Source organism: Terrapene carolina, unplaced genomic scaffold, assembly GCF_002925995.2.
Source record: "Terrapene carolina triunguis isolate 2854851 unplaced genomic scaffold, T_m_triunguis-2.0 Scaffold235, whole genome shotgun sequence".
Taxonomy (NCBI): Eukaryota; Metazoa; Chordata; order Testudines; family Emydidae; genus Terrapene; species Terrapene triunguis.
Window position 1 is genome coordinate 3302935 of NW_020664586.1, and position 18574 is coordinate 3321508.

Consider the following 18574-nt stretch of genomic DNA (forward strand, 5'->3'; position numbering starts at 1 on the left):
ATATGCATCCGAAGAAGTGGGTTGTAGCCCACGAAAGCTTATGCTCTAATAAATTTGTTAGTCTCTAAGGTGCCACAAGTACTCCTGTTCTTTTATAGACTTCTATCGCGTCCCCTCTTCGTCGTCTCCTTTCTAAGATGATGACCCCAGTTTTTCTATTCTCACTCTTCTCTGAACCCCTCTAATTCTGCAATATCCTTTTGGAGCTGGGTGGCCAGAACTACATACAGCATTTCAGATAAGGCTGCACCGATTTATATAAAAACATTAGAAGAGTCTATTATTCTCCACCCCATTCCTTATGCCTCCAACCATCTGGTTTGCTTTTTTTAACTGCAGCTGCCCACTGAGTAGAAGTCTCCATTGATCTGTGTACAATGATGCCCAGGTCCCTTCCTTGAACTGATACAGTTGACTTAGAACCCTGGCAGGCGTGGAAATAGTTAAAGTTTTCCTTTCCACTGTGCATTACTTTGCATTTATCAACACTCAGTTTCATTTACCATTGTGGTGCCCACTCACCTCGCTTGGTTAGGTCTCTCTGAAGTTCCTCCCAGCCATCCCTGATCTTGACTAACCTAAATAACTTTGTGGCATCTACAACTTTTGCTGCCTCAATACTCAACCCCTTTGTCAGATCATTAACATATTAACACAGGACCTAGTACACAAACTTGAAGGCCCCACTACCAGCCTTTTGTCATGAGCAAACTCGAGGGAGAAAGAGCCAATGCTGAACTTTTGGTTTCCAAGTCCCTAGCAGCTCTCTGGAGGAATCAGATTCTATGACAGCATATCCTGGGCCAGCACAATCTTATCATATCTAGCTCAGTTCAGGCCTTCTATACCTTGCTTGGTGACATAAGAGAGACATTCTTCTTGGAGGCATTTATCATCCACCAGATCCTGGACTTTAGGTGTAGTACAGTATACATTTGAGTACTGGGAAGGAGAGAGAGAGATGAAATTACTATTAACCAGAGGCTGAAGAGTTTTAGCTCTGGGCCTAGGATTTAAGCCAAACAACCCTAGAGACTCCAAGACAAACAATTTGGTGGAGCCAGCCAAGGAGAACCACCTGCAGCACATAACCACCACAGAGCAGAGTAACTGGCATGTGAAAGCACTGTGCTGTCCTAGAAGAATTACCCTCTATAGAGCATAGGGTGCAACTGCACATCAGACGCACAAGATTCTTCCCCTTTCTAAATCTGGCATCGTTAGCCAGTGATTCTGCTCGACCAAATTCTACAGCCACTGCTTCCCCAGGCCTACAGTTCTGCTTATACCCACGTGACTGTTAGTGCAGATGTGTCCTGTATGCAGTCCTCTCCCCAACAGTACCAGAAACCAGGCACTATTAAAAGAATATGGGGAAAAACATAGCAGGTCCCATGTATTCAGATGTCCCAGCTCCAGTCTTACTTCCAAGGACATCAGCAGAGCTGCAGGTCAGTACTAAAGCTTTACAACCCTATTGTGGTTCTTAGTACCAGCCTAGCACTCCCATACTGGTTTTGTCCTAGGTCTTCTCCCAAGCAGGGGCTGTCTGTCCACTAGCGAGCTAGTTTTGTGCTGTGCCTAACATGAGGCCAGCAGACTCCTTCCAAGAGAGACCAGATCTCCAGAGGTGAAAGGTCACACGTGTCAGGCTAATAATGGGCTGGAATCTTTTGCTCCTAGCCATACCCACCTGAAGTATGGAGACCAGAGTCACCACCCCATAGTATCTGCAAGACAGTCAATGAAACATTAGAAATCACTGATTATAGATTCAAACGCCAGCCTCTTCCCTAGTGAATGCATAGGTTTTATTACTCTCCACTAGCTGCAGGCCGGGTTTTCTGTAGTGGTTCCTCTACAGGGAACTCTGCAGGGAATTTCTTCTAAATTCGGAGTTCCATGTGTCAAGGGGATCGGGACGCAGGGCTAAAGTGAGAACTGGGGACGAGAAGGGTGGGTATATGTATCTGTGTGAGTATTCTGATCAGGGACCCTTCTCCTTCCCAATGCCCTAGTTCTTAGCACTTACAGCAGGTTCTGGATGGCAATTCGCACCAAATTGAGCTCCACATCGGCTTCAGCAGAAATTTTCTGGATGTGTCGAAATCCATCAATGTACGGCAGGATCTAGGGAGACAGCATGAGAGAGCAATCAAACCAAAGAGAGGAAAATCTGCATGCGAGACTCCCTATAGTGACATCAAGGGGAGCGTGCGTGTGAGGGAAATCTAGTGTGTCTTCAGATTGATAATGTAATCTATGACCACAAACAATTAAATGCCTCAATCATCATTTGCATGGTTATTGCACGGTGTCACTATGGGGCAGAGTTATCGTGTTTAGGTACCTTAACTGTGCATTGATATGTTTGGATTTCTCTTCAATTAACTTTAGCTCTACGTTTCCTGTGTTTATAATGTTTTGTTTGGGGAAAGTCACAACATCCCTGGAATGTTTTTTACCCTTAAGTGACCGATACATACTCTCAATAGTATCTCTGTCTTAAGGTAGCTTTTTTTCCATGAGACAGTGATATGGTTCTATGCACCAGACACATGCACTTCTAACATCCAAGAACTCTTGTATCCAACTGCAAAATCATTTGCACTGGGAGAAGAAAATTATATCATTATAGAACTGAACAAAAAAGGCACAGGCCATCTTGGACCAGATTTTCCAGTAAACATGGTCCATGCACAAAGGGTCAATGAGACCATCAGAAGAGATTTAATATGGACACTAGATACTGTGCTGAATGAGAATACAGTGCAACCTCACTATAAACACATGCACCTCTGTATTCCATCCCTGTTTGGAAGTGTCTGCAACTGGAGCGCAGAGTTCCACACTATTTAACACTTTGTTAACCATCCCTAGTCACTGGATGGACACTTCCCCATAAAGGACATCTGTGCTTGATTTGGATAGTGTTGGCAACAGCTGCTGCCGTTTATCACATGTTCACTGGGAATGGTTCAGCAGAGGCATACCACTGCAATCAGCAAAGTCTTCTCCACAAAAGGGATCAAGCTCCCCAGTCCTAAGACCCTGGGAAGGCTGGGCTGCTACCCAATAGCATTCTCCTTCCTCTTGTCTCCCAAGTAGAGGATTTATAGGCCCCAGGCAAGGGCTATGGGTTGCTGAGCTGTGGTTAACCCCTTGTTCACTGGGCACCAGGTAGCGCAACCGACCCGTCACATCTCCATTCAGCTAACTGAGTTGCTGGGATGGAAGATGACCCCATTAGAATGTCCCCCCTGTTTAGCCCCACCCGGATGAAGCAGACAGACCTGCTGAGTGGTGAGATCCCACTGGGCATTGAAGAAGTCGTCCTTGTCCAGAGTGAAGACGGGCACATCGTACTCCTGCACAATGGGAGGGTCTGGCCGCTGCTCGATCACTTTCAGGTGAATGGTGTTTGACTCATCTAGGAGGAGGAGACAAAAGCACTCGGTTCTGCTAGCAAACACCTTCTGTCTCTCTCAACTTTCCCAACCAAAATCTGCCCTGATATAACAGTGTGAGTACCACCCACCCCATGAACAATGGGAATTGCACCCGCTGCTGAAACCAGGGCAGGATTTGACCCTCAGACGCCAACCTCCCCTTCCATCCTCTGTTACAGCAATCTGGTCAGTATAGAGCAGCTTCCCTTTTGTTCCCAGCAGTAGCCAACTCCGCTGTAATCACAGCCCATTGGCACTCCAGGGATGGCAGAGGCAATAAGGGAGCAGTGCACTCCCCCAGCACATCTAACTCCCTTCTCTCCCATGTGCTGCTCCCCCACGAATGTCCCCTGAGCAACACTTCAAATACCACAAAACAAAGCAGCACAAGGGTGGGGTACAGGTGGAGCTGCAAGTCCGACCCCTCACCCCTAAGCTACAAACTTTATATCAGGAGGCTCCTCTGCCTCAGACAGGATCCACTAGTGGGGTGATGCTAAGGGACTCATTGTGAGACTGGGAAGGGACGAAGAAAAAGATTACATTACAGCTGGATGTCCAGCGACCCTACCTATTGGCAAAGTACATTTCCCAGTGGCGTTGAGCTCCTCCAGGAGGATGGTCATTATTGGCACCAGCTTTTGTTTACTCTCTTCATTGGAGATGAAGCCACTTTCCAGCTAGGAGAGAACAGGGTCAGTGTCATTGCCTCTCAGTAGCAGCAAGCCACCTCGCATCTCTCTATAAAGCTGCTGTGGAGCTGTTATGCAGGCGATACAGTAAGGAAACCCCACTGGTATTTTTTCCTTGGTTCTTTTCTTACTTTTAGTCTGATCCTGAAAACCTGTCACTCACCTAATTAATGACAAATCTCTCCTTTACACCATGCTGTGTTATGCAGGATCAAGGGGTGAAATCCTGGCTCCAGTGAAGTCTCAAACTCCCATCGACCTCAATGGATTTCACCTAAGGAATTATTGTTTAGGGCCGTTGTAGAACTGATGAATAAAATTGTTTTTAATTGTTCACTTTATTATTGTAACTTCATAAGTAAAGTTTTATGAATGAAACAACATTCATTCATAAAACTGGTTATCCCAATAACTGGCTAATTGACAAATAAGATGCTTGTTAAGAGCCATAGGGTTCAGCCAGCTGCCCTTGTAAGTTTCACTTTCAATCCAGTTGCTGCTTAAATCACTGAAACTTGCACTGTTTCAACATTGTAACTTCTGCTCACTGTTTGCCATTCATTATACTTGTCTACATTGTAGCTTCTGTTCACTCTTTGCCACTCCTTACACTTGTCCATATTGTAACTCAAACTCCATTTTAAAACGCTCACTCCATTTTGTAAAAGCCTGCTGCAACCTTCATTTTGCAAAACCCTAACGTCATCTTATTAGTTTAGTTTAAATGTGTGAATGAGGTATGGATGGATGATGGAATCAACCTCCAGCGCCAGCCTATCCTAATGAAATAAAGTTCAAACCCCAACGGCTGAAGATGCAAACAACAGCCCTAACAAAGAAAGAAAAGTCCACCCTAAAAAGAAAAGAACAAAGGTACAATAGAAGGAAAATCAAAGCCAGGTCCAAGGCTAAAAGTCACGTCTGCAACTGACAGGTGATCAATCACACCGAACCCAGAGGCAGCGTGACACAGCAAGACCTATAGACTCTGGATTCAAACTAAAAGCCTATAAGAAAGATGAGTGAGATGGAAGACTTTGAGGGGGGTAACGTTCTACTGCCAACATGGGAGGGCACACCCAGCCCTTCTTTGTGCCCCGCTTTCCTGGCCAGTTAGCCGCCACAAGCTACGAACCCAAGCTGCAAAAATCAAGCCACAGACTCAAGCTACATTCAGGACTGGTAACTATACAGCAGCTGCAGAACATCTGATGTGTGTGTGGGGGGTGTGTGTGTGTGTATATAGGTATTAGTTATTGGTCATAAATCAAATTGTGTTATCATAATAAATGTGGCATCTTTGTCTTGTCCCCTGAAACGATCCTGTGTCGTTTTGTCTGCATAACACCGTAAGCAAGCACAGAGGCCTGAAAGGATGTTTTAAAAAAAATGTCTTGCTGTTTTTAACTTGAGAAATATTAAGAGTGTCAAGTCTGGTTTTCCATGGCTTTGTTGGCAGATCTGTGGGAATGATCAGGGATGTTTACCATGGGCTGTTAATACCTTACTTGAAAGTTTAAGCTTCTATTCAAAGTGTTGCTCAGGAAGAAACAACTGGGTCTCTTGATCCTAAACAACACACATCATCACCCGAACTACAAGCTTCCCTATACAGTCATTATGGTCACCTGCATGATTCTGAAAGTACATAGTTTATACCATTTACTGTTAAAAAGGAAATTTGAAGTCAATGAACTCACACTTAATAGTAACAAACCATCCCCATATTATTTATTACCAATCATTAAAACTGGCTGACTTAAAATAGCCTTATTTTTAACAAAAAGTGGCTGGAATTTCTCCATTATGAGAACTCACTTTCCCAGGAAATGGACCACACAAAATAGTGAGAAAGAGACACTACCTGACATTTCATTTTGTTTAAATAAAACAAACAAAAAGTGAATGGGTGTGGCATTATGTGCTTTTTAATTAACCATTGGAACAATTTACCAAGGGTGGTGGTGGATTCTCCCCAACAATTTGTAAATCAATGTTGTCTGTTTTTCTAAAAGCTCTGGTTTAGGAATGATTGTGGGAAGTTGTCCGGCCTGTGTTATACAGGAGGTCAGACTAGATGATCACAGCAATCCATTCTGGCCTTGGAATCTATGAATGACAATAAGGCCTTGTCTACACTGCCACTTTACAGCGCTGCAACTTTCTCGCTCAGGGGTGTGAAAAAAACACACCCCTGAGCGCTGCAAGTTACAGTGCTGTAAAGTGGCAGTGTAGACAGTGCACCAGCGCTAGGAGTCGCACTCCCAGTGCTGGTAGCTATTCCCCCCATGGGGGTGGGTTTTTTTTACAGTGCTGGGAGAGCTGTTTGCTTTCAGGGCAGGCTGGGAGACATAGGTATGAATGTGGCCTAGCTGTCTGAGCATGAATGGGTCATTGGAAAAGGACTGGCTGAGGCCAGCCCCATATCAATGGGAAATCTGAGATGATAATGGAAAACCTAGTCACCAGGATACCGACACCTAGCAACCAACTACCCTGAGGGAGATGGATTTCCCCACCTCACAGTAGGGAAGCTGAGCAGACACCCCAGCTTGATAGCAAAGGAGTGGAAAGGTTCAATCTAAAAAGATGATCAGACCACATGGCCTACCCTGTGTAGGAAGGGCGAGACCTCTCGGAGGTCTGGCACATCAAAGGCGTTTCTCCTAGAGACTGTTCTAAAGCTGCGGGGTGTAGCACCAATCCTGTGGATCCGTGACAAACAGCATTAGATATTGAATGGGTGCATCAGTGCCAAATCTGACCTCTAAGGTGGTGAGATAGCCAGCCAATTTCTTCACGATGGGTTCCAATGCACAAGTCTTGGCTCTAGCATCACAAACAAAGCCCAGATTGAAGAGCAGAGCGTTCCGGCTGTATTTTTTGTGCTCAATACAAACTGGGCAGCCAATCAGCTTCTTCTCCATAGCGGTCCTATCAAAGAGAAACAGGCACAAGCCGTCAACTGCGATTGTTCTGGAAGCACTGGTCGGAACTCCATAGTGAAAGATTTTGCTTTTAAAATAGACACTTCTTTGTTTTGTATGAAAAATACAATGGATCCTCCCCAAACTTACAGCCCTTACTCCAAGCCCAGAATGAATTTTCTGAGAATTTACAAGTAAATGCATTCATCAGTTTATGAGAGTGAGTCATTTACAAAATTTAGCATCTGTGCCAGGCTTTGTCCTGAATTCTCTTAACAGAAAAACGCAGACTCTTCAAAGTTTCCATGTAGTTAAAAATCATTGACACCTTGTGCACAGACTGTAATTAAATTATTAAAAATGGTGGTTACTCATTGCTATGATTATACAGTGCAGTTCTAGGTGGTACTCACACTGTGATGAGTTTGTTCTGCAGCTCGGGTTTGGTGATGATGTACACCTGGACTGTGTCAAAGAGCTCTCGGGATATGAAATCCTCCGGGACCTGCATGGCAAAGGAAACAATAATGTATCACTGAAGAGCCAACAGACATAACCCTACAGTCTCATAAGAAGCCCGAGCAACAGGCTACAGGCATGACAAGGAGAGTGAGCACCTGTGAAAAGTCACTTTTGTAGAGAGACATAAGATGTCTTGCATCTGAAGAAGTGAGGTTCTTACCCATGAAAGCTTATGGTCCCAATACTTCTGTTAGTCTTAAAGGTGCCACAGGACCCTCTGTTGCTTTTTACAGATTCAGACTAACACGGCTACCCCTCTGATACAGTATAAAATGTCACAGTTCAGCTGAAGAGACACACAGGGCCTAGCTGCAGGCCCTTGACTGATGGGGCCAGCATTGGCTGGGTGCTGGAGACAGCAGACTGAATTCCCTCAGTTCACTGCCTGTTTGAATACCCAATAGACCCCTGCCCCAAATACTCTGGCATCACTGACCTGGTAGGTTATTTTAGGCCCCAGCGTTGGGTGGAATTCACTGAAGAAGATGCACTCAATTCTGCTGCTGGTGTCCATGGTTACTGCTGCAAGAGATACAACACAGAACTGATGCTTACCAAAAGAGCAATCAAGTGGATTCTCTTTGGATTTCTCTTCCCTTGGTCTTTTTCTCCCTCTCTCACGGAGAATACTAGTGCAATAAAAATAATACAAACCTTACATTAATGCAAATTTTCAAAGCACAAGAGTCATGTGTTCCAAAGTTAAGTTACAGCAGCTGTAAATCTGGCCTGCGTGACATATACAGACTCTGAAGTTAATGCCGTGTGTGATAATACTTATGCATTGGAGGGACAGGTAGTGTACAAAATATCTCAGTCTTTGACACAGCACTAGTGTGGCTTTATGCACTGAATTCCAGTGCAATCACCATACTAGTGGCTGGGCCCTGCCTCATTAACAAAGTCACTGCACATCAAAACAGGCCTTTGCCTCTCCTTCCAATCCAGCAGTTACTTATGTGAAGCAACACTTTAACACACCATACTACTCACTGGAAGTTAACTGTACATGCAAAATATAAGTTATTCCCTGACTTCTATATGATTAAAACATTAACTTGAAAGGTGACCTGCAAAGGTACACAAAAATGGAACAGAATTACGATATCCTAAGAGGCAAGAGTTAAAGATCAGTAACTGCAAGAGAAAGGAGTCTTAGTCAGAATTTAATTTTTTTTATTCCTCAGGAGCAGGGGCATGGGGTGAATGTTAGGCATGAATATTAAAAAAATCAAAGTTTGCTTCTGTTGGGTATTAAAGTTTAATATGAGCTTTTTGCAAAGATTCATGTTGCAAAGCTCAAACTCGCAAGTTTTATGGACCATGAACACAAAGGTCGAACTGAAGTTCATGTTCAAATGCAAATTAATATTCGCAGGACATTTCCCTCCCCCATAGCCACACTTCCTTTGCTCAGTGCTACAGCTGCTAATACCTAAAACTTCTATAGCACTGATCATCCCAGGATGTCAGCGCATTAGTACAGCTGGTGAGCATCATCACCCCACTGTACAGAGACAGAAAGCCTGTACAAGAGCATACAGCAAGCTGGTGAAGGTGACTCTGGAGTCCCGGCCCTGTGAACTAGCCACTGAACTCCCTTCCCCACGATGGGGATAGAACCCAGGAGTTCTAGTTCCCAACCCCCTCAGCCCACTAGACCCCTCTCTCTTCCCAAAGCTGGGACAGAACCCAGGAGTCCCAGTTTCCAACCCCCTCAACCTCTCTCCCCTCCCAGAGTTGGGACAGAACCCAGGAGTCCTGGCTTCCAGCTCCCCTCCCGCCCAGGCTGAGTGCACACCTGGGGTTCTCAGCTCTGGGTGACGCAGGGGTGCCCGTGCTCTAGGCGTAGGTGAAGGGAGCTGTCCACGTGACGTGCGCTAGACCGGGGCGTAGCAAACAGCCGCTCCCAGGCGACCCTACAATAACACCGGGCACCGGCACAGGGCCCCATCCCTTGCTACTCAGCCGCAGACACGAAACCAAGCAAGCACTTACCCCACTTCGCACATGCGCTTACAGCCGCCGCCTGAACCGGCGCAGGAGCACACTTACCTGAGCTTTTCGACAGGCGCATGTGCACGGTAGCAAGAGGTCGCTACCAGCCGGCCGATCCACGCATGCGCACTGAAGGCTCGCCCGGATAGGACTAGAACGCCCCACCTTTTGTCACGTGTTCCTGGAGCATGAAGGCGAAGCCGCCGTGACAGGAGGAGGGGGGTCTTACTGATGATAGACAGCAAATGTCAGCCACTCAGAGGCCCTAGGAGGAGGGTCAATATAATGAAGGACGGCAGACCCCACCCAATCAGGAGGCGGGGTTGTTTTTCCTGCTTGTCTCCGAGTTCTAAGAGATGCTGGTGATCCAGGATCAGGTGAGGCTACCCCCGCGGCAGCCCGCACCCAGAGCCGAGGGAGCCGCGGGACTCCCCCGCTGCGCTGAGCCCCTCCACCCGCGGTACCCTCCCCCGCTGCGCTGCGCCCCCCCCCCCCGGGGGGCCCGGGGGCCCCCCCCCCCCGCTGCGCTGAGCCCCTCCCCGCCCTGAGAGAGCTGGGCTCCACGGGCCCCATGGTAGGTGGGGTTAGGGGGCATGCAGACCTCCCAGTAGTAGTGGCTGCCAGCAATGCCCTGAGGCCCGTGGGGGGCTGGTGAGGAGCAGGGTGACCTGGTGAGTGTTGAAATGCCCGGACTCTTTGCTGCTTCCCGCCACGCAGGTGCTGGGTGTCCTGCGATCATGCCCCGTAAGGTGACATTGACATGGCCGCTCTCCCGGTACAGAGCAGGTCCCTGAACCGGCTCTCTGGTCCCATTGCCAGGTCCCCTCCGGGGCAGGTGGCTTGAGGAAAGGTTTGGTCAGTGAGAGGCCTCTGCTTTCCTTCCACTCAGCTCTACAGCGTTCTCCCTGTTCCACTCAACGTGTGGCTAAGCCCTAGGGATGGGTTTACAGAGGAGGCGGAGGCTGTGTGCCTGTGTCATCTTAACCCTAGCACTCCTTGGCACATATCGTGTGGGCCTGAACATGCCTCATGCCCTTGCAGTTATTTGAGATCTGTTCATCTAGTGTCACAAAAATAATGGCCCCTTCTTGTCCCAGCTGGGTCTGATCCTACTCTCACTTCAGGATCTGCTTCATGTGCATTTTGGAGTCACACTGCTGACTTTACAGCCCCGGCTTCAGGACTTCAGGAAAAGGAGCCTTCTGCAGCATTAGCTGAAATTGACTGCAGAATCTGTTTCACTGGAAGGATGTAAGAGGCAGGAAGGAGAAACCCAGCGGGTTTTCAGATTCCAGATAGAAATTGTAGCACTGACAGTTAGAAAAGTCATCTTTTGGCTTGTAAACACAGCTCCCTCCATCTGGTGTCTTGGGTGAGAACTGAATATGGAACGTCATGATGATACTCATTTTTCAGAGTCTAAATGATCTTTGAAGCCAAGCTTTCTTTCTTTGATGATCTGGTGGGAGGAGCACCAAGCCCGCATGGCAGTGAGTGAGATGACCTGTGTATTATAAACTCCTCTCTGGAATGATTTACACTTTGCATATTCTAAATACACACTGCCACTGTTCTATCTGTGTTCAATAGACAGAAATGTGATAGTACCATAATTGCCTTGCAGTGGTATAATATATTGGCTTGTAACTTCGTCTCCATTATTCTTCCTCTGTTGGATGAAATAGATCCGATCTGCTCCAGCTAGGTGTATCAATATCTTCTACTTGTCGAGCTCCTCTTGATCTCATCTGAATTTTTGGAACAAAGGGCCATGTGTTCCGAGTGATGCTCCATGTTCAATTAGCTGATTCCCACAGAATTGTTATAACATCCCCCTAAATCAAGCCGTTCTCTCTTGTCTATCAACGGTGACAAAGTTTGACTCTTTTAAAGTTGGTCCCGTGAGCTCCTTCCAGGCTGAGCTGTTCAGCACGTGTCCTCCTGAATGGCATTCAGATTGTCTTGTTGTTGATGCATATTTCTTTCAGCAGCACACCTGACATCTTTCCAATAATGTGGAAAGATCTGCCCCACCCTGCTAGGGGGGCTGAACACTTGCCATTGCCTATGAGTGAGTGAACAAGCAACCAGTATCTGCAGTTTATAAACTGCCTTGGCAAACTTCAGGAGTCTCATCCTTCAGATTCACTGGTGGGATCTTGTATGAGCCTTCTGATGTATAATGATAATTTCCACCCCTTGTTGTTCTTTGGGACTTAACTTTATTTTTCTCATTTTCCTGCTTTCTAGATAATCCATGGATGTCTAGGAAGGACAGCAGAGAATTTCTTGCTTTAAGCCAGGAACGGTCTATGGTGCTTCCTTGTTGAATCTCTCCCTTGCCTGGATGTCTTGGGGAAGCTGATACCTGCTAGACAGCCCGTGTAGCCAGTGGGAGTTGAATGGTGTAAGCGCTGCTGCCGTGGGGCAGAAGACTGGCTCTCATCGCAATGGCTCTGACCATCGAGACAGAGTCACGGATCTACCGCTCCTTGCGAGCCGTCTCTGGCATCACTGCCCACCTTGTCTCACTTGGTTTCACCATCTTTGTGGCCATACTGGCCAGACCTGGGTCAAGTAAGTAGAAGCCAGTGGGGGGGCAGAGCTATTGGACAGCATCCATGATTAAACAAATGTGTGGGATCGATTTTAGTGCTTCTGAAAGTGATGGGTTGGCTAGTGCCAGAGGATGCATGCAGGCCTTATGTAAACTCCCCAGGGACCTCTGCCCACCCCTATGGCTATTTGAGTCCTGCCCCTCTCTGCCAGTGCACATTAATCCTGACCTGCAACGTCCTACCTAATGCTCCTGCTATTCTAGTCCTGGGGCTCCCGCTCTGCCAATGCACCTCACTTGTGGTCTGCTGCATTCCCAGCTACCCATTGCTAGGCCTTTTGCAATCACAGACTCCTATTCCTTCTCTTGGTGTTTTTTATAATGTGGAGGATGAGATCCCCAGCCCCACTTTCAGTGATGACTGAAGAGGTACGGTGCACACAAGTGGATCACCCCGCTGGCTTCCCTCAACTGTAACGGTTTTGCTGACAACCATTGCGCTGTCAACTTGAAATAAAGAGTTTAAAATAATCCCCATCTGCCTCTGGGTCCCCCACTGCCTGTTTTTGCAGGTCTGGTCACATTTCACAGTATGGTTCCCTGGGTGGAAAAAAACACCCAAATGGGTGAAAGTGACGAGACACAAAGTGCTGTCAAAGGAAGTAAACAAACTGAAAACACAGTGTGTTTCTTTCCAATCACTTTCAGTTATAATCTATCTAGCTAAGGAACTTGTATGGCCTCCACTGCTGTAGTACCTGAGTGCCTCGCAATCTTTAATGTGTTTATTCCCACAACACCCCACCAGCCAGATGAGGCACAGAGCGAAAGTGACTTGCCCTGGGTCATGCAGGAAATCCGTGGCAGAGCAGGGGATTAAAGCCAGGTTTCCCAAATGCCAAGCTAGCGCCCTGACCCCTGGACTATCCGATCTTAGGTGGTTGCATGTGATAATGGTGGGTTAAAACACGGAGTGATTTTTTGAGGTGATACCTCTAGCGGTTTTTCAGCTATACGTTAGTTTTTGGCACACCGGATGGCTAGTCTGAAAGGGCTCATTCCTCTTTCTTGTTTCATTCCAGGCTTGTTCTCCTGGCATCCTTTCTTAATGTCACTTGCGGTAAGTCGGACAAAAGAGCTCCATGTTACCTGCCTCCTTCCCTGTAATCTATGCTTCAGTAGCCAGTGGTAACCCCACCCTCTCAGGGCTGGGGGCTGCTCACAATGGGCTCAGTGCAGCGTTGCCCTGCATCTCGTCACGTCATCATAGTGCATAGCAGGTGTAAAATGTTGCTGAGTCAGAATGACAGAGTTGTCTACCTGCTTTGCACTGGCTTGAATGATGACACAAGACACTGGTGGTGCTTGGAATCCCACTTAGCTGATTCCCCACCCCTTGTCCTTGCTCTCCCAGCTGGGTATCATCTCTCCTGGGCTATAACCAAATCTGTTTAGCTCTTCAAGTATCTCTCTTCCTCTCTCAGCACCACTGCCAGGCTCCTGAGGAGTTCAGGGCTACTGGGCTAAGTCTGGTCCAGGCATCTGGCCAGGTGCAGTAGACTGATGGCTGCAAGCAAGTTCTAAACCACAAGTTCTTTGCCGGCATGGAGAGAGAAATTGTAACCAATGGGAGCAGTGTTCCCTCTAATTTTTCCCACCCATGTGTGGAATGAATTTTGTTATGTGCACCAATACACATCACCTTCATATTGGTACACATAACAAAATTCATGTGGCGGTGGTAGAGCCAAGGGGTTCGGAGTGTGGGAGGGGGCTCAGGGCTGGGGCAGAGGGTTGGGGCTCTGGGGTGGGGCCAGGGATGAAGGGTTTGGGGTGCAGGCTGCCCCAGGGCTACGGTGGGGTGAGAGGACTCCCCCCAGCTCTCTCTCCCCACAGAAGCACCTGGGCTGCTGGGGAGAGGTGCTTCTCCCTTCCATGGCAGGTCCAGAGCTGGGTTGGAGCCGGGGGAGGGGTGCCTTTCCCCTGGCCGCAGCAGGTCCTGGGCTGGGGCCATCAGGGAGAGACGCCTCTCCCTGCTGTAGCCCTGAGCGCCTGCGTGGCGCTTAATAGGCTGCTGCGCGGCTGCACAGCTTAGCGGGAACTTAGATTGGAGGCTCAGGACTCTGAACACCCATGAAACTTCTGCCCTAAATATTCTAGCGTTACAACCTCTAGTTACCGTTTCTGCAGCCAGGATCTGTGGGGGGCCTCGTAAAACCAACAGAACTAACCTGCATGTCTCAGACAGCTCTTCTTTCTTATGCAGCCCTTTCCCGGGCACGCTTTGCATCACTCAACAGCCACCTGTTGCAGGGGGGAGTTGGAAAGGCTGGTGGTAATAGCATATGTGAGTTGTAGGGGTGGCAGGAGCAGTGGGTTACATCCCATGTTAGTGGGAGATGCCTAGTTCAGAGCCATGACACTGAGGAATGTAACAGAGCCTATGGAGACCAGCTGTACTGAATCTATGTATCTTAGGCACTTATCACCTTATTGTCTGGACCCCAGATGGCCATGAATGTATTTCCCCTCCCAGCTCCCCTGTGAGATAGGGAGGTGGTGGTATTCCCACTTGACAGATGGGGAACTGAGTCCTAGAGAGACTAAGGACCATGTTCTTAAAGTTATTTAGGCACCTAACTCCCATTTAAATCAATAGGAGTTAGGTTACTTTAAAAGTATGGCCCTAAATGACTTGCCCAAGGTCACACAGGAAGTGCCTGGTGGAGCAGGGAATTGAACCGGGGTCTCCGAGCCCCAGTCTAGCCCCCTAACCACTGGACCATCCTTCTCTGGTTGCTCACACAGCACTGGCTACTCTCCCAAAGCCCTGTCTCTTGGTGCTGTAGGGCTCAGTGTAAAACCTGAACTGGCCTCTCAAGAGGGAGGCAACCATTCCTTTGGTTGTTCCAAAGTCTTGGTTGGCTATTTGGAGGGGCTGTCTGCAGGATGTGATGTTAAGGGTGGGGACAGTTCTCTGGCTTCTGTGGGGCTGGGGAGAGAAAGTGGCTGTTGCCAGCACTAGCCTGCCTGCTGCCGTGTAGTGTCCATGACGAACCTTCTCCCTTTGTACCCCTCAGTTCTCCTTCTTGATGACTGAAGCCCTGCTGGTTTTCTCCCCAGAGAGCTCGCTGCTCCGCTCCTTCTCTCGCAAAGCCAAGGTCCGCTTCCACTGGGCCCTGCAGCTGCTGGCCCTCCTCTGTGCCCTGCTGGGCCTGGCTATCATCAGCTACAACAAGTACCTTAACAGCAAGGCCCACTTTGTCACCTGGCATGGCCTGACAGGCCTGCTGACCGTGCTCTATGCCAGCATGCAGTGTGTAGGCGGCGTTGCTCTCCTCTACCCCAAGCTGATGAAGAACTGGACGCTGGCCAAGCTGAAGGTCTACCATGCCACATCGGGGCTGGTGGGTTACCTCTTGGGCTGTGCCAGTTTGATGCTGGCCATGTGCTCCTTGTGGTTTACCACCACAGTGACAGGTCTTTCCTGGTACCTGTCAGTGCTGTGCCCCATTCTCACCAGCCTAGTTATCATGAACCAGGTGAGCAATGCTTATCTCTACCGCAAAAGGATCCAGCCCTGAGGTACCACGCTGAAACCAAGTTTCCCTGGGAATGTTCAAGGTGCCACACACAGTCCCTGGGGCATTGGACCAGGGAAGTCACCTGCGTAGGGTGTCTCTGGAGCTAGCTTTCTAACTAACTCTCTATTTTTAATACTGGAAATGTCTATAGCATAGTGCCCACTCCATGAAATTGCTCTTCCCAGAATGCCTAGCAGCCCTGGGCATGGTGGTATAGTTGCCATCAGACACTGTGTGTGACAGACAGCAGCAATTTAGCCCATATGTGCTTTGGTGCTGAATGGTTTCCCAGCCATACGCAGGTCTAGTAGCTGGAACAGCTGGGTGCTTATCATCGGAGCCCCGTATGAACTACTCCACACTCAGACTTCGTACAACCAGAGGCGAAAGGATTAAAGCTGGAATTCAGAACTGCTTCCCCTGGTTGGGCTCAACACTAGTGCAGAATGTTCTCATTGATAAAGCACCAGGGCTGTATTGCAGTGGGGGGGACTTGTTATATCCCTTTGTAATTAGGCATGTCTGGAATTTTCCAATCCCCGTCCTTTTATAGGAGTAAAGATCAGTATTTCCTAGCAACAAGCAAACCTGCAGGGAGGGCTACCCCGGGCCCCCACAGCCCTAATCCAGAAGGAGGCGCTGCAGTGCAGAGAAGAGGGGATCATGGTAGTAGAGATGGAACAGGCACCATCTGCCCTTGAGTAATGTTGCCCCTCTGCCATGGGCTGGGAAGTCTGCCTTGGAGAAGGTGTAGGGGTGCAGGCTGGGGAACAGGAGGTGGGAGAGAAGGGCCACGGCTACCTTCTCCCATGGGCAGAGGAGCCTTTCAGGCACCCTGTGGAGATTCTCTAAATTAAAGCTAATTGATGGTTGTTTCAGCCCATCTGGGTGAAGGGTTTGAGGCTGAGGGAATGAAGGCTGGGTGGTGACTAAGGAGCAGCCCTGGAGCAGAGGGGCATGGGATCTCCATGAGCAAGACTAGAGACAGGTGAAGCTAAGGAGAACATTGTGCCTGAGCTACGGCTCTGCTGGGTGGGCGAGGCTCACCCTGGGCAACCTTAGTGTGGCTGTCCTGGAAATCCAAGCTCCAGGAGTGGCAGAGCCATTCAGCACCTCCCTGTGCACTTCAACTGGGGCTGCTCCTTAAAGCCACTCTGAGTGGAGCCAGCCAAGGGCCTTAGTCTGCATATTCTCTGTAGAGCAGGGCTCCAGCCTTGTAGCAGCTGGGACCTGCTGCTGAGAGGGATCTCCCCAGGGTGCCATTTGAGCAGCTCAGATCTGCAGGGCTGGAACTATTGCCCAGATGGCTTGGAGGGGATGGGAAGCTGGGACCTTCTCCATGGAAGGTCAGAGAGCTGAAGGCATGCTCTCTTGCTTCCTGGAGCACCTTCCATCCAGGGATCTCACAGCACTTTCACAGCTGCTAATCAGTCCTTCCCACACCCCTCATGGAGTAGCCAGTATTGTTCACCCCATTGTACAGCTGGGGAAACTGAGGAACAGAGAGGGAAGTGACTTGTCCAAGGTCTCTCAAGGAGCTGGTGGGCAGATCTGGGAATCAAACCCAGTTCCTGAGGTTTATGCATCATCCTCTCCCCACTGTTCCTCTGACAGCCTTCTGGCAAAGCTCAGGCCCACTGTCCCCTTCCTTGTGGTATGTGGGTGTGAAAGCAGCAGGCTTATCCCCATTGTGTGTGTTGCTGGGACACAGTCCTGTTGTATGTAGTGTAGTGTCTTTAGCTATATCATGTGGGAAAGTGCCCACAGCCTCCTGGGCACTGAGAGATTGGGAGGGGGGGACATATTGCACACATGGTGCTATGTCCCACAGGCAGAGCCTGTCTTCTGGGGAAGGGGAGGAATGAGTTGGACTGAACCTTCTGCGCCTGATGGGAAGGAAAGGACTTTGGCTCCAAGAACGAGGAGATTGGAAGCAAGTCCTGGTTTTGGGTAAAAGAACAAATGGTGTGTTAGGCTCTCCGGGTCCAGCCCTTCTCTGGGAGAAGTCTGGGGCACATGGGCCAGACTAGGGTTTGATTCCATCACAGCACACAGGGGCCCTTCCTCACACTTGGAATAGCCCTGGTGAGGATTCCCAAAGGTGCACAATGGTGCTCTGCTGTGTTAGCTGCTGTGCAGTATTCCCCTTGGCTGTTGTGTGAGCATGGAATGATCCTGGCAGCCCATTCACCTTAATGTTGCACTGACACCTCCCTTCTGTTACAGGGAGAGGAAGGAAATGCCCCTCCTCTCTGTTAGCGAGGTACGAGCAGTCTTGGTTCAGGAGGCAGCCCCAGGGACTCACTCTGCTGTGTGTGCAGCTCTCCTCCCTGGTTAAACGAATGCCCCTGCTAGCAGGGAGGTCCCACCGCTCCTGCTCCGCAGGCCTCGGGGCTGTAAAAGGTGCAGAAAGGGTTTGACTCCTGCTGGAGCCCAAGGAAGCTGCAGCCAGCAACAGCTGCCATTTCAATCCTCTTACTGAGGTGCAGCACATTCCCTCTGGGGAGCAGGGGGAGTGGGAGCAGAGCCTGCTCAAGGAACATTAAGCTGGAGTCAGAGGATTTTTAATTAAAGATTTCAAGCAGCTGCAGCCTTGTTAGCTTTGTGCCACTTTGTTTTGGTTTTAATTGCCTCGTTATCCACTAAGTTCCTGCTGAGAGAACAGAGGAATCCTCTCTGATGGGTGCTTTCATCCCTCCATTAACATGCAGGAGGGAGCATTTATCACCACCGAGTATGAACAGCTCCCTTTGCCTAGGGATCCTACCCCTAAGCAGCTGATGGGAAGGAAGCAGGCAGAGGAGAGACATGGACTAACCTCCTGGATACCCTACCAGTGAAGATG

The 18574-nt window shown here is 48.9% G+C and overlaps 2 protein-coding genes across 4 annotated transcripts in view; one reads left to right on the forward strand and one right to left on the reverse strand.

The window, feature by feature from the left end:
* The window catches only part of NPRL2 (NPR2 like, GATOR1 complex subunit), a 21025-nt gene extending 11316 nt beyond the window's left edge, over positions 1–9709 (reverse strand). Inside the window, exons 1-9 of one of the 3 annotated variants that reach the window (XM_024193640.1) lie at positions 9646–9709; positions 8146–8219; positions 7482–7573; positions 6907–7075; positions 4021–4129; positions 3294–3430; positions 2033–2130; positions 1694–1730; positions 849–942 (exon numbers count right to left, since the gene is read on the reverse strand). In XM_024193640.1, coding sequence (XP_024049408.1) covers positions 849–942; positions 1694–1730; positions 2033–2130; positions 3294–3430; positions 4021–4129; positions 6907–7075; positions 7482–7573; positions 8146–8219; positions 9646–9667 — 832 coding nt within the window. In that variant the 5' untranslated portion in view covers positions 9668–9709. Of the gene's footprint in view, positions 1–848; positions 943–1693; positions 1731–2032; positions 2131–3293; positions 3431–4020; positions 4130–6906; positions 7076–7481; positions 7574–8026; positions 8220–9645 lie in introns of all 3 variants that reach the window. The other 2 variants (XM_024193638.1, XM_024193641.1) reach the window with 2 other exon arrangements.
* Positions 9710–9899: 190 nt separating this feature from the next.
* LOC112102387 (cytochrome b561 domain-containing protein 2) lies at positions 9900–18305 on the forward strand. Its single transcript, XM_024193642.1, has 4 exons — positions 9900–9965; positions 11839–12165; positions 13228–13265; positions 15226–18305. Exons 2-4 carry the CDS (start codon positions 12039–12041, stop codon positions 15727–15729), a joined length of 669 nt encoding a protein of 222 aa, XP_024049410.1. The 5' UTR covers positions 9900–9965; positions 11839–12038; the 3' UTR covers positions 15730–18305.
* The last annotated feature ends 269 nt before the right edge of the window (positions 18306–18574 follow it).